Consider the following 15,394-nt stretch of genomic DNA (forward strand, 5'->3'; position numbering starts at 1 on the left):
ACAAGCACAGGGAAACTAGGAACAGGACAGAGTAGGAGCGCCCTCTAGCTGTAGAGGGCGTGACACATGGAATAAACCTGTTACTTGTTCCTCTGCAGCCTACGCATGCTGATGCAGCTGCCCACCTGAACATACAGTATTGTGTATGTACAGGATGTATGTCTATATGTTCGTATATGAATTGGTGCGGCATGACAGTGGTTTTCTGCGACAGAAGAGCACGGTCCGTCTGAAATGGACAGTGACTGTATGTGACTGTAAATGTATGTGACTGTATTAGACTTTGAAGCACAGTATACATCACTGTGACATCACACCACAGTGTCCACTTCATACCGAACTGTTCCACTGCCCAGAGTAAAGCTCTCAGGATAGTCATAGGAACAGAGAATGATCACAGATTAGCCTCTTACAGCACAGACAGGTCTCTCTGGATACCACACAGCCCACTGGCCACAGAGGACACCTGCAGTTCACCCATCAACACTGACGTTAAAACATCACAGTACAGTTTCAGTCACTTTGCCTGAAGCTGTGAACGGTGATTTGTTGAAACATGAGGACAATGCGGGTGGCACAGTGCTGGAGGTGCTGCCTGTGTGGAGTCCGTACTGCCTGCTCTCCCCTCCAGCTCCCCCGCGACCCTGAATGGGCAGGGTGGAGACGGATGGCAGGATGACCATGAATGAGTGAGTGAGGAAGAAGAAGAAATGGTGAGCTCAGACCTCAGAAACTCTTGCTCAAGACCTGGTCAGCAATTTGGCTAAAGAATTCTGGACATACTGAGGTTTGTTCAGAGTGCATTCAGATACCCCACCAAGCAGGGCACTGCAGTAATCAATCCGACAGAAGATGAAAGTGTTGACCAGCTTTTCAGCAACAATTAGCAACAACATAGTCCTGTGATATTTCTGAGGCTGAAGAATAAACAAACAGATTTGACTAGTTAACTAAATAGACAGATTATCATATAGCATCACATTGTTTTAGATATGCCTCTTTCTACAATCTTTGAAATTATTATTTTACATTTAGTTCAATACTCATACATTCTTGCAGTGTCAGAGCAGACTCTAGAGGGCGCTGTTGCTGCCCAGCTGCCTCAGCGGCTGTGTCTCCAGCGAGGGGCTGGTCCACACTGTGCAGGCGCTCAGTCTCACCAAGCAGGATTAGCAGAGTCGCCCCCCATGAGCGGAGGGAGTCTTCAACACCACTTCAACAACTTCTCTTCTCTCCTGCTGCTGGGAGTCCGAGCTCAGTCACACAGGGGATCAGGCAGAGACCCGGGAGAAGAATCTCTCAGTCCTGCAGGGCGTCAGTGTGGAGATTTGTGTCAGAAAGGTTACAATGAAAGCAATAAAAATTGTATAGTATTACAGCTAGGGATTTGAAAATTAATCATTGCTGTAGCAAATCACTAATATTCAGATACAGATAAACAGGTGAATAGGTATTTGCAAATAATGAAAACAGTTCATGCAAAAGAAAAAAAAATGAGAGAAAATGTAAAAAATCAATAAAAATATCAATAAAGCCTTAGTTTACTGATGGAAACATTAACATTAATGTAAGGTTTATGAACTCTGCACTTTTCTTTTTTACACACCTCAGTGTCTGAGAGAGAACACAGGCGCCATGTGTAACTCACATGTACCTCTGATGTCCAGTGGTCACTCGGGTCAGCTGAAAAGACACTCTGCACACACACTTCCTGTACACACACTTCTCTGTACACACACACACACTTCCTGTACACACACACACTCCTCCACTCACTAACTGCCCAACACTTGTAATCATGTCTGTTACATGTGGTTTAAAGGAGTGGTTTAGCACTTTAGTGTTTTAACTTCTGTTTTTTGAAGGGCTTTTTATTTCTCAGAACTGGTTTAAACAGTCCACTTGTCTCCTCAAGAATGATCTGTTGCAAACTCTTGAGCAGAGCTCAGTTTTCAGTGCGACACAGACCAGGAGGTCCGAGCTGTTCACAGTGGAGTGAGGAAAGAGGAGAGAGGAAATAGTTTTATCTCAAAGTTTTACTCAGAAGAGTAAAAACGTTTTTGTGTTTCCAGAATAAGGACTCACTAGCCTATAGAAAAGGGTTTTAAAATGTGTGTTGAAGTCAGTCTCAGGGTGACTCGAGGTCCACAGTTCAGACACAGGTCTCTAGAAAGCCCTTTTGGGGCATCTGGTCATGGGGACACAGAGCACCTCCTCACAGGACACCCCACTGCTGTCCCTGGGGTCTCCATCCCGGATACAACACAAACCCGTTAAAAATAAAGAAGAGGTCAAAGTTCATTTGGCTTTCTGCAGGGTTCTGTTGTAACACTTCTACAATAATTTAATGAAAAACAATTTTGGCTCAAATGGGAAACATAAGACTGAAGGTCCAGCAGTCTCAGTATTAAAGATGACGAAGTGTTTCATGATGTTAACAGTACGGAAAACAGACAGGAGGTGATATATTGGTAGAAACTGGTTGAGACAATATTTAACAGATATAATTTTGTTCTTTGCTGTTAGAATTTGCATTTGATCTATTCTGACATGTTGTCTGGAGTGTTTTCATCCTCTGAGATCCTGGGAGCAAAAGACACAGTAGATTGTGCACAGGGTGCAGGAGCAGAAGATCAGTGGGTCTGCAGGGGAAACACACACAGGCTGGCAGAGGAAACCAGTCTGTGCCCCTGGGTAGCTGGACTGAGATGACACTCTCTCACAGGAAGCTTTCACAAAGTGTTAGTCTTCACTGCCACTAGGGTCAAATCACTGTGAATCAGAGTGATAAAGTTAGGTGTTTGTTAGGTTTTTGAAAAATCTGCAAGTGAATAATCAGCACAATATATATTATCCCTGTCAAACAAACAAAGAAAAATATATATGGGCTCAACCTTATTTTGAAAGAGGTCCAAAATATCTAACAGACTCAGTAAAATAATTTGGGAAATTCCTGCACTTTGAGTCACCTCTTTGTGCAGGAGCAGGTCTGGAACAGCATTAAAATTAAAACTTCAGTCGCTCCTCAGCGATAGCTTTTTCATCTTCATCTTCAGAGGTGATCCTATTTTGTAAATCCTATTTGCATTTATTTGCGGAATTATCACTCATCATTTCTGAAAAGAAGCTTACCTGGACGAGACGAGCTGGCCTGCTTAAAATGTCAGTGAATGTGTTCAGTCTGTTGAGGAGCTCCAGGCCGAGAGAGGTGAAGCTTGATTCCACTCTGAGAAGACCTGCACCACTCCTCTCATGTCACTGTGCTCCTCTCCTGTCCAAACCTGCAGCCTCTTGCTCAGTGAAAGCCTGCAGAACAGGAGGAGCAAGTTTATAGAGCTCTCCTCCTGCAGAGCTCCAGCTGTGTGGGTGGGTGTGGCTGCTGTGGTGTGGTAGTGATAGTAAAATCAGACACACATTAAAATACTGTACTACTGTCTTCAGACAGAACATGGGTAGCAGATAAAAGGAGCCAATTAGGCCATTTAAATTAGTTTGGCAACTAGTAGCTAATTTATCCAAAGATCTCGCCCAGCTATTTCTTGAATGAAGACGTTTATTGGCTTCAAAAACATAGCTGGGTAGTTTGTTCCAAACTCCCACCACCCTTTGTGAAAAGAAGTGCCTCCCATTCTGAGTTTTAAATGTTTTTCCTCATAATTTCCACTGGTAAAGGAACCACCTTTAATTCTGTAATAAACCACGCTATCCACTGTCTGTGAGTTTTATAGGTTCTTTAGAAAGACTATAAGACTGTTCACAAAAATTAAACAAAATAAATATACATATGCAATAAAGCCATAGATTAAAAAGTTAGCAATTTCTGTAAACAAAACTTATCATTTTAAAATACACTGAACAGCACAAATTATAAAAGTGTAGAAGTCTGATTTGCAATCTGCAATCTACTTCAGGGTTTGTTATGTACAGTAGTACACAGCAGTGTGTTGCTGTAGAGAAGCTGTAGTTTAAACACCTCAGTATCTGGCAGAGGAGAACACAGGCAGCCCCTGAGTGTGTACGTCCACAGGCTCAAGTAAAGAGACACACAGCTCTGCACACAGACTAACGAATACAGCAGAGCAGTAGCTAGAAGGTGTAGCTGAGAAAGTGGCTTGAGCATCACATATCTACGAATGTTTGGTTTTAACTGCTCTTTTGGGAGCTACTGAATGTCAAACAGCATGAACTAGAGTCAACAGAGAGCCATTCTCTACACAAGCCCAGAGCTCCGCCCCTGCAGCACAGCCCCGCCTCTATAGGTGTTGGCTTGAACAAAACCGGTGAACGTCTAGAAGACAAATAATTACTTTTTAGTTTTTCAGATTTTTAATTAGTAATGTTGATTACGGTTTGAGCATTTCACTGAGGAGGCCGTGAACGCTGCACCTCAGGCAGCAGTAGGACAGTGCTCTGTGTCGGACAGTATTATAATATTCGTGTCTCAGGTGTCTGAAGTCCTCCAGATGAATTTGTCCCCAGGCAGGGCCGGCCGTGGGCACAGGCGAATTAGGCGACCGCCAGGGTCTCCCTTTATGTGCAACACTGCTAGTTGAACTGAGAGCGAAACATTCCCTTTGGCGGATCATTCTGTTGCAGCCGTGGATAATCCTCGTGGAAATGCCGTCAAAACGTGAGGGATAAGCGATTTCAAACCAGAGGTGAGTCATTGTAGTAGCGCATAATTTGATGTGGTTTTGAGTCTGTCAGATCCATATTACTAGCGAGGGGTAGACAAGCCACATTAAACTAGACACGTAGACGCCTGGGGTGTTTTTACTAGAAGTCAACAGGTTCTCGTTTCCCGCAGTTGCACACACGCCGTGTGGGGCGCTTGGTTAACAATCGGAGCTGCCCGGCCAAGCAAAAGCGTGGAAGCTAATGGACTGTACAACAGACCGTTCAGCGATCATACAGGACGCGATCGGCATTAAGACGCGTTGTTATTCTCGCGGTTTCTCCTGTGTTTCATTCAATGGAGGTACTGTGAGCCCAACCTGTGGCGCTTCGGATTCCGGTCTCTCTCCCAGCGGCAGGAGCAGAGAGGAGCTTTTCAGCGCTCAAGCTGATTCACACCTGAGTCACACCTGAGGTCGATAATATGGGCAAATTGATTTATAGAACGTTTTTTTAACTTTCCCATCTTCTAAACCTTACTGATCTTACCTCCATTGTTATTGAGTGTGTTTGTTTTTATTTCTTACTTATTTTCATATTTATTTCTCCAAATCCTTTCTACAAAGGTTTTAATGCAGTAAATTGTAAGTCATGATTTGCTCAAATCTGGAAGTAACAGAGAACTATGCTAAAATCCTTGTATATGATACAGTGCTTTCAGGAAGAGGTGTAGGGGTGTAATTGCCCAAGATGGGATTAAGAATGACATAACTGATCATTATTTTGGCCAGGGAGCTCAGTCAATCAATGAATCAAGCAATCAGTCAGTTAAATAAGGTGATGTCTTTATCCAAGGCAACATACATTCAAAACAATTACTGCTAAAATGCGAAGGTCCATGTTGGGGAGATTTTTGTACATACAGTATGATACAGTGCTTTCAGAAGGAGGAGTAGGGCACACCAGTGCAGCAGGTTATACAGCAGGTATGTTCAGCTGTTACTGGTGAAGAGGAAGGTGTGAAGATGAAGGTACAGTTGCACAGGAAACACTCACTCCAGCAGAACCACCACTGAAAGAACAGGGAACTGAGCTCTGCTGCTCACAGGAGGCAGCACTGAGGACAGGTGACAGTTTTCAGGTCCCAGTGAGTGCCTAAGGATTCAGACAGGCAGAAATGACAGAGGAGCAAAGGTCCTGGAGTCTCTACATCTGCTCTCATGATGCTCAGCTCACATGTCTGCACTGCACTATCTCCTGATAGTCTCATATACTGAGGACTGAGCTGGTCTCTGGAGAGCAGTGTAGTTGTCGCTGTCCTGTGGGCTCTGAAAGACACCAAGTCAAGACACACTGTCACACTGGGGATGCTGTTCTGAACACAACACTGAGGACTGGATCAGACTGAACTAACAGATATACTGTACTGAACACAGCTGTGAATATCTACAGCTGTCCTCCTACTCACCCTCAGACTGTCATAATCAGAAGACACAGCTCTCAAGTCCAGAGCTGTGTAAGTGTCACTAAGTGGATCAGACTTCTCCCTCTGTGGAGAGAGAAGGAGGAGCAGAGAAAGTCTTGAATTTAATATGATGTCATATTTCAGGGATTTAAAAGCCCCTGGGTCATCCAAGACCATGTGTGAATCTCTGGTAAGTGATGTCATCCTGGAGAACTGTTTTTCACATCAGTATTGTGTCAACTGCACTGTACTGACCAGTGGTGTTTTCAAACACCTTTTCACTAAAGTCTTTGGCCATTTGAGTTTTCTTCTTAGGTAAACATCACCTGAGTCTCTGCAGTGCTGTGGCTCTCCTGTCCAGCTGAAGCAGCTCTTCTCCTTCAGAGGAACAAGGAAATAAAGATCAGAACAGTTACAGTACAACAGCCTCTGAACTATTTGTGGGGAATTTGGTCAACCTTGTGTTGCTGTGACAGGGCTTTCCTCACAGGACCAAGACGTTTTCCTTTTTTGGCTCTCAGCTCTTCTAGAAATAAGCACAGTTGCTTGAGCAGAGCAGACAGGGCTGTCTTGAATGTGAGTTACTGTATGATTATTGGGGTGTCTGTCCTGGGGTCAACACAGGCATGAGAGTCCCTATCAACTGGCCCTCAGAGGGAGAGATGAAGCTGAGATTCTCCAGGTAAGACTCTCAGACCTTTGACATGTGATAGTTTTCCTCAGCAGGAACTCCACCTGAATCCCCTGAGCACAGACTGTGAAAGTGAAAATACTGACGTCCCCTTGACCTGACTGCAGCCCAGCCCCCCTGACACTGAGACACAACAAGACCAGCCCCCCAGGTCTCAGGTCTGTATCCACTTTATCAGCAGCACAGCTGACACATCCAGGATCCACAGCTTAGTCCACAGAGTCCCACTCACCTCTGGACAGCGAAGAGAGTCACAGCCAGCACAGTGATGAGCAGCAGCACAGCTCCCAGTACAGCTGCAAGCAGGAGTGAGCTGCCTGGGCCTGGAATAAGGGGGAGAAAAATACCACTTAAAATGTAATTTTACTCTAAATATTCCATTACTGAAATACAGTATATGTGTCAAACATATGTACAGTATACAGGGTGAGCAGAGTGTGGTATTTAGTCATCAGAGGTGTCTGTAAAACCATGAACTTCGTTCATCACTACACTGACAAATGAAAGTGTTGCACGAGCTGTACATCTCCATTCGGTCCAATGTGCTGTTCAGATGTGTGTCACAGCCCAGCACTCACCCTTGTAATGAAGAACAGCAGGTTGAAACTAGAAAAGCAGTGACAAGCTGATCATTCACATGTGTGTGTTCTAACAGCTGGTTCTCAGGTTTACATTTGATTCTTTGTGTTTTATTTGTATTTAAGAATTTAAAGTTGTACCTCTTACACTGAGATTCACAGCAGTAGATCTGCGAGCTCCAACGTTATTCTGTGCTTCACAGTAGTACTGTCCACTGTCTGCAGAGCTGGCCTCTGCAATGGTTAAACTCTGCCCTGATTCCATCCTCCAGACTCCAGCACCACTGGTCTTAAACCAGGTGTAGTTCTTTACTGGAGGGTTTGCAGAGCTGCTGCAGGTCAGGGTGACAGAACTGCCTTCTGCTATTTCACCAGAGGGGCTGATGGACACTGAGGTGCCCTTGGGGGCGTCTGGTGAAAGATCAGAAACAGTCCACCATTACTCAGTTTTTGCCCTCTGAAGGGCTGTATTCCCAGGAGTAACAATGATCATAGAAACAAAAAGTTTTATAAAATGCCTGTTATATTAGGATGGGAATTTTGGTCCTCGGAAAATTTGCAGTACAGTCACTTCTTCAATTAACATTCAAACTACTTAGGTCTTATTTGATACTGTTCTGTGAACGAGTGCACTTTGATCTTATTGTCATTTATCACTGAGTTCATTGATACAAACTGTCTCTTGCAGTTAATTTAAACTAATTATGAATTCCTCCTCAGGATTTCACTGTCCTGTTCTTAGGACGCTCAGCCCTGTATCCCAGCTGTGACCCATTCCTGTAGAGAGCAGAGGGACACACAGTACTCACACTGAACATCCAGATGGAACGGTGGAGAACTGCTGCCTGTAATGTCTCTAGGAGCACAGGAGTAAAGTCCGGAGTGTTCAGAGGAAACAGGATTGAAGTGAAGTGTGTTTGCTGCTGTCTGTGTGTGTGGGAGGGGCTGGTCATTCTTAAACCAGGTGAGCTGTGTCTGTGCTGGAGAGCAGTTCCCTGTGTCACAGGTCAGGGTCACACTGTCTCCTTCTCTCACTGCTGTAGTCTCTCCTGATGGGCTCCTCCGCACCTTGAATTCTGTGGAAAATAAAATAACTTATTTTGCATTATTAAATACATGCATCTGGGTCCATTTCCCTTATCAGCAAATATGGTAATTATGCCTTTTGTGTTCTTCTTGGTACCAATTAAAAATAATTATATACAGTACTGTTTTATATAATATATATATATAACAAGAAATTGAAATTGCACTTGAAAGAAATCAGTTACTTCACTAGAAGTAAAACCCAGATGACCTATTTCATGAGAAGCTTCTCCAACACTTCTTACAGACAGGGGGAGACACCGAGTTGCCCTTGTACTAGAGAGTCATTTCCTGTCCAGCAGCTCTATAAAGAGAAGAGGCTCTCTGTAGGGATACTTGAGTGTCAGAATGAATTAGGTTATTATTTATAATAAATCAATGCACTGTATGTTAAATACAATAAAATCTGTACATCCAGGCCTCCTTATTTGCAGGGATACATTCCTGAAGTGCCTGTGAATAACTCCTCTAGACCACATGTACCTTGTCTATACCTCACACCTACAAATACAGAGAAATACACCAGATAACAAAAGAAGACAAGAATGTCCCAGAGTTTGAAAGTGTCTCTATGTCTGATACTGTGAGGCCATGAAACTGCTGATGAGGAGGAAGGAGTGTCCTATAGTTAGACAGTAACATGAGCCCCTTTTCTGAAACAATGAAAAGATGTAGAGGACTCACACACCCCTGTCTTAACTGAACACAGACTCAGACTCTTACCTGACACTGAGAGAGTCACTCCAGGATCACCACTCCATTTACCTCCAGGATCATTGGTTTCAAATTTGAACGTATATTCCCCCTGGTCAGAGGTTCTTATATCCTTTATCTTCACAGTGCAGGTCTTCTGTTTATCCCCCAGATACTCTGTTCTGTTCAGGTACTCAGGTAAGACAGAACCACTTTCATCGCTGTAAACAAATTTATCTTTCTTCACACCTCCAATGAAACATGAATCCTTACACCACAGCACAGTGTCCACTTTATACTGAACTGTTCTACTGTCCTGAGTAAAGCTCTCAGGATAGTCATAGGAACAGTTAAAGACCACAGAGGAGCCCCTCACAGCACAGACAGGTCTCTCTGGATACCGCACAGCCCACTGGCCACAGAGGACACCTGCAGAGACACCAGTTCACCCATCAGCACTGACCTGTTAACAGCAGAGCACGATAATAATAATATTGCTGAGCACGATATTATTATTATTGTTTTTGTTGTTATAAAGATTTATTCCATGCTAAAAAGAGAAGAAAAGAAATGTTCTCTCTACAGCAGGGAATAAACCTTTACTTGTTCCTTTGCAGCCTACGCCTGCTGACGCAGCTACTTACTTTTATTACTGTGATGGTTGCCCTGCATGACATTAGACCTCAATTAATTAAACTAAATAACAGAAGACATACAGCTGAAGACAGGCACACTGACATATTTCCTGCAATAATATCGGCAGGTCTGCTGAGAGCTTTGACTCCCTTGATTGAGGTTACTGGACAGAAAGTCACATCAGATTGTTAAGTGCTTTATAAAATGTGACTTTATTTCGGTTTTTAAACACTGATGTCAGCTCAGTCTGTAAGGCCCACAACGTTGTATTTTACAGTCAGTGAAGTGATTGTGTTCCCTTTGATTTTATTTCTAAGCTTCTATTCTCTTGCAGTGTCGGAGCAGACTCTAGAGGGCGCTGTTGCTGCCCAGCTGCCTCAGTGGCTGTGTCTCCAGCGAGGGGCTGGTCCACACTGTGCAGGCGCTCAGTCTCACCAGGCAGGATTAGCAGAGTCGCCCCCCATGAGCGGAGGGAGTCTTCAACACCCATGGCTGCAGCTTCTCTTCTCTCCTGCTGCTGGGAGTCCGAGCTCAGTCACACAGGGGATCAGGCAGAGACCCGGGAGAAGAGTCTCTCAGTCCTGCAGGGCGTCAGTGGGACAGTACTAGTAGTAGATGTTAGAATGAGGGCAAAGAAAATACAGTATTACAACTTAGGAAAAAGGAAAGCAATAGTGAAGAGCATAATTAATGCACAGATACAGATGAATATGTACTGTATTTGCAAACAGTGAAAACCTTTCTAGCAATATTAAAAATTGGGAAAGACATCTGAATGATAACATAAAAAATCCACAAAACTGAAGTACTGACGGAGACACACAGTACATTTTTATGAAAAATATTATGTATTTATATTTGAAATGCTGTAGATCGTGTAATGCAAAATTACGGAGCCTGGGGGGGGGATATATATCGAGGGAACGATTTACAATTCGTGTGCACAAAATAACTAAATCATTCCCTCGTTTTCTTTAATTTGTGCGCACGAAATAACGTTTTCTAACTCTGTCCGCTGCTAGGACAGGGGTGGCACCAGCAGTGAAAGAGAGGTGCAGTCCTCACTAGTAGTTCAAGAGCACAGTAGCTACAAGCCCTAATAACTCATCTCCAAACTAAAATAAAACTTGATCAGTTCATCTTTATCCATTATCCTCAGACAGTGAGGCTGTATTGTATGACTATGAAGATGCGGAAACGTGTTAACTAGTGTTCGATAGCGTTGTCGGGAGCCGGGGATAATCCTGGCGTTTTAGAAACTTTCTATGTGCACGCAATCGTTCCCTCAATATAACTATTTTTCCCTACTGATGGCCCCTCCCGGGCTCCATACAAAACAGGAATTTAGAGAAGGGAAATAAATCAACAGAAGAACAGTACAGTTTTTCTCATTTTGTGTCTCTAATGTCCAGTGGTAACTCAGGTCAGGAGAAGGACACAACTCTGCTCATGCACTGCTCTGTACACACACACTGCTCCTGTACACACACACTGCCCTGTAACTACACTGCCCTGCACACACACTGCTCTGTACACACATGCACTGCCCTGTACACAAACACACTGCCTTGTACACACACACACTGCCCTGTAACTACACTGCTCTGTACACACATGCACTGCCCTGTACACAAACACACTGCCCTGTACACACACTGCCCTGCACACACACTGCCCTGTACACACACACGCTGCTCTGTACACAGACTTAAGCTTCCGGTTATCGAACAGCCCTTATATCCAAGATGTACAGATATTGAGAACAAAGGGTCTTCTCACAGTTTCACAGTGCCACACAGGCCAGGAGATTGCTGAGACAACAAAAACCTTTTAAAAATCCGATTAAAGTTTTTTTTGGCTTTTCACGGGTTTCCATTATGACATCAAAAAATTTAATGAAAATAAATCTGAAAGGGCAAACATTTTAGGCTCAAAGTCCAGTAGCATAACAAAGTATTAATTATGACAAAGTTGTTAACAGTATGGAAAACATACAGGAGGTGATATATTGGTAGAAACTAGTTGAGACAAGAAAGAATGAAGTTTAGTCCTTTGCCATTAGAAGTTGTGTTCTGTTTTATTCAAAGTTGTTGCATTTGATCTATTCTGACATGTTGTCTGGAGTGTTTTCATCCCCTGAGGTCCTGGGAGTAAAAGACACAGTAGGTTGTGCACAGGGTCAGGAGCAGAAGATCAGTGGGTCTGCAAGGGAAACACACACAGGCTGGCAGAGGAAACCAGTCTGTGCCCCTGGGTAGCTGGACTGAGATGACACTCTCTCACAGGAAGCTTTCACAAAGTGTTAGTCTTCACCATCATTAGGGTCAAATCACTGAGTAACAGTAATTAGAGTAATAATTCAAGTAATAAAGAAGGTAGTTTCCTAACAGGGTTTTCAAATATCAGTGAGTTAATAATCAGGGGAATCCCTTTAAAAAAGTATATGAGCTCCACTTTAATCGTAAAAAAGTTTCAAAATATCTAACAGAGCCAGTAAAAGAACATAGGAAATCCCTGCAGTGTGAGGTATGGAAGCCCGTTTCTGTCAGGGAGTAAAAAAAATGCGCTATGGTATCTCACATTTGCGACTTCGAAATAGCCCACATTTCATGTGGGTAGCTGTGTCAGCATGCGTAGGCTGCAAAGGAACAAGAAATGGTTTATTCCATGCTGAAAAAAAGAAGAAAGAGAACACAACGTTTCGGCCGTGGAGCCTTCTTCAATTGTGACCACATTTCATTGTCTGTCCTTTTGTTATTGTAACAGATTCGGGTTCCAGGGCTGGTGCCCTCGCCGCTCCCACCCTAGTTCGCCCCTCACTGCATGGGCTCGAATCTGAGTCTTGCCAGCTGAACTAAAGAAGACCTTCTTTTTTAAGTAAAAAAGGACATACAGTGGAATTATGTAAAAAGTATAAGTTTCAGCTTTTATAATTGTGAATTCCTCTGGATGTGAAGTGTCTATTTCTGTATCTTATTTCATATTCTGTCTCCGTTTTTGTATTTCTGGTGTTTAAATAAAATCTTTTTTAAAAAGCCCACCGTCCACTATTCCATCCGGGTACTATGTTGGCCGCCGTGGCAAGACCTGGGTTCGAGCCAATGCAGTGAGCACGAGCTAGGGTGGGAGCGGCGAGGGCACAAGCCCTGGAACCCGACTCCGTTGCAACAGCGAAAGGACAGACGATGGAATGTGCGGTATTTCGAATTTGCAAATGTGAGATAAAAAGTCGCAATTGTGAGATATAAAGTCGGAATTGTAACGCTTACGGCCGACAGGCACTGTGTAAGAGCCGGCGTACCAGAGCAGGTGACGTCACCGCCCTTCCCTGTGATAGCAGGACTACAGCTACTGGGCTGTAGAGAGATCTCTCTTTAGCTCACGGTGCTGGGTCGCTGCAGAGAGACGCGGAAGTCCCGGGTTCGAGCCACCTATACTTTGGGCCGACCTGATGCGGCAAGGGCGCCCGCCCGAGCCCCCGTTGCGTTACATTGGTGTCAGAAGCGGGGTGGGATAGCCCTTCGCCGGGGACGGCGATTTAAGCGGGGGAGAGTGTAACGCTTACGGCCGACAGGCACTGTGTAAGAGCCGGCGTACCAGAGCAGGTGACGTCACCGCCCTTCCCTGTGATAGCAGGACTACAGCTACTGGGCTGTAGAGAGATCTCTCTTTAGCTCACGGTGCTGGGTCGCTGCAGAGAGACGCGGAAGTCCCGGGTTCGAGCCACCTATACTTTGGGCCGACCTGATGCGGCAAGGGCGCCCGCCCGAGCCCCCGTTGCGTTACAGAATTCTGAGATACTAAGTCGCGATTGCGAGATAGCGCGTTTTTTTAACTCCCTGGCGGAAACGGGCTTCCATAGTGAGGAGAACATCATGAGGAACATTAAAATCGAAAACATCAGCCACTGCTCAGAGAAAACCCTTTGATGTGGTTCTATAAGGAAGCAAAGCTATTTTGCAAAACATATCTTGCTTTTCACTCATCACAGCTCTGGAAATAAACTTACCTGAGCGAAGACTGTTCAGACTGTGCTGAATGAGCTGATCTGGTTTAAAACGTCAGCAGTGTTGTTCAGTGTATCGAAGAGCTCCCGACACACTGCTCCGCTCACGGACTGATAGACACAGGGGCTCTGGGCAGCAGCACGGAAAATGGTTTTCACATTTTTTATCTAAAAGCGCTTGATTTTAACTTCTTCTTTCTGGGGCTGTGTTGTGGCGAAACAGTAAAAACAGAGTCAGCAGGGAGCTGTACAGAAGCTCAGAGCCCCCACCCCTATCTGTCACAGCTCCGCCCCTGCAGGAGAACCCAGGAAGAGCAGAGCTGTTTTCCCTGCGCAGGCTAGCGCTTCACCTAGACTAGACTGTGAGATTCTGCCTTGTCAACAGACTCCTGAGGTCTGAAATGAAACAGGTTGCCCATGAGGAACTGTTGGAACTGGTTATGACATTTAGGATTAGTATAGGATTCGGATGTGTAGAAAAGTGGAAATGATTGTGAAAAATTAATCCCTTACAGAGAAGTAGGCACAGAATAAACAGTTGAGGATCCTGCCAGCAGCTCCTGTGGCTCAGAGCTCTGAATCGAGCCCAGAAAAGGGCCTGACGGCTGTGTGTGATGCTGGTACTCAGACCTGCTCTGTCAGACCTTCCCCACTGACACCAGCTCTGCAGTCTGAGAGGAAACTCTTTCGCCGAGGGATGTAGTGCAACGCGCGGCCACACGGGGGAGACAAAGCCCAGGTCCAGTCTGCCTGACTGGGGGAGATCCTCTCCTGTCGTTCCCATTTACACCAGTTTCCCCAGTGCTAGACTCTGTAGCTCTTTACACACAGACCTTACCTGTCTGCCACCTAGAACCAGTTTAAAAAAGTCTGTAGGGAATATTCATGCCAACATTGTAAGTGGATCCCACTGCCTTTAATTGTAATGTTTCCAGAAAGCTCAAGCCAGGCTGTGATGTTCTGTCAATGACTGAACACGTTCCTAGTCATCAGAAAGGTTCAGATGAGGAGACTACTGGGGCCACAGAGATCAAAGAAACCCAGTGATTTTTATGAGTTTAGCTGACAGGATCTTATATTGATGTGCTAGTCTAAGTTTAGAAAGCCCACAGCTTCCTTTTGAAGAAAATACTTATTTTGATTGTAACTTAAATTTCTGTTAGCTGATAGTGACACATCAGGTTGTTGGTCACCGCAGCCAAGATCGTTTGCCTTGTCTTCTAGCGTTTCAGGGGTGTTTGAGTGCTGTCCAGAGCCCAAGTCACTACCACATAAACCCTTTAACCAAGAGATGAGTGCTATTCCTATTCTGGGGTCTTGCCTAACCTGAATTTTCAAACAGATTAAAGGGTGGTTAAGTCACTAACCAGCAACAAAAACAAAACCAGCAACAAAAAAAAACACAGAATCCCAGCTGAGCCTGTACCAACATTCCCTGCTCTCCAAGCCAAAGGCTCACAAGTGTCCTAGCCAGACCCTGAAATACTCACCCCAGTCTTAACTGACAGCAGCTGTGCTCAGCTAACCCCCAGAGCTCAGCCCTCAGCCCTTAGCTCCAGCACAGCTCAGCTCCAGCCCAGCTCAGCCCTCAGCCCTTAGCTCCAGCACAGCTCAGCTCCAGCCCA

At 44.7% G+C, this 15,394-nt stretch overlaps 1 protein-coding gene across 2 annotated transcripts; it reads right to left on the reverse strand.

The window, feature by feature from the left end:
- Positions 1-5,437: 5,437 nt before the first annotated feature.
- Positions 5,438-14,005, reverse strand: LOC148814908 (B-cell receptor CD22-like). Of its 2 annotated transcripts, XM_088905201.1 has the most exons (9): positions 13,773-14,005; positions 10,199-10,344; positions 9,158-9,556; positions 8,158-8,424; positions 7,490-7,759; positions 7,003-7,093; positions 6,406-6,457; positions 6,083-6,163; positions 5,438-5,942 (listed from the first exon to the last, which is right to left on the reverse strand). In XM_088905201.1, the coding sequence occupies exons 2-9, from the start codon at positions 10,251-10,253 to the stop codon at positions 5,865-5,867; spliced, it is 1,293 nt and encodes a 430-aa protein (XP_088761327.1). In that variant the 5' UTR covers positions 10,254-10,344; positions 13,773-14,005; the 3' UTR covers positions 5,438-5,864. The 2 variants fall into 2 exon arrangements, with proteins under 2 accessions (XP_088761327.1, XP_088761328.1); XM_088905202.1 differs by lacking the exons at positions 5,438-5,942; positions 6,083-6,163; positions 6,406-6,457 and having other exon boundaries at positions 6,999-7,093; positions 10,199-10,368; positions 13,773-13,997.
- Between the last annotated feature and the right edge of the window lie 1,389 nt (positions 14,006-15,394).

Source organism: Atractosteus spatula, chromosome 25 (assembly GCF_055471065.1).
Source record: "Atractosteus spatula isolate fAtrSpa1 chromosome 25, fAtrSpa1.hap1, whole genome shotgun sequence".
Classification (NCBI taxonomy): Eukaryota; Metazoa; Chordata; class Actinopteri; order Semionotiformes; family Lepisosteidae; genus Atractosteus; species Atractosteus spatula.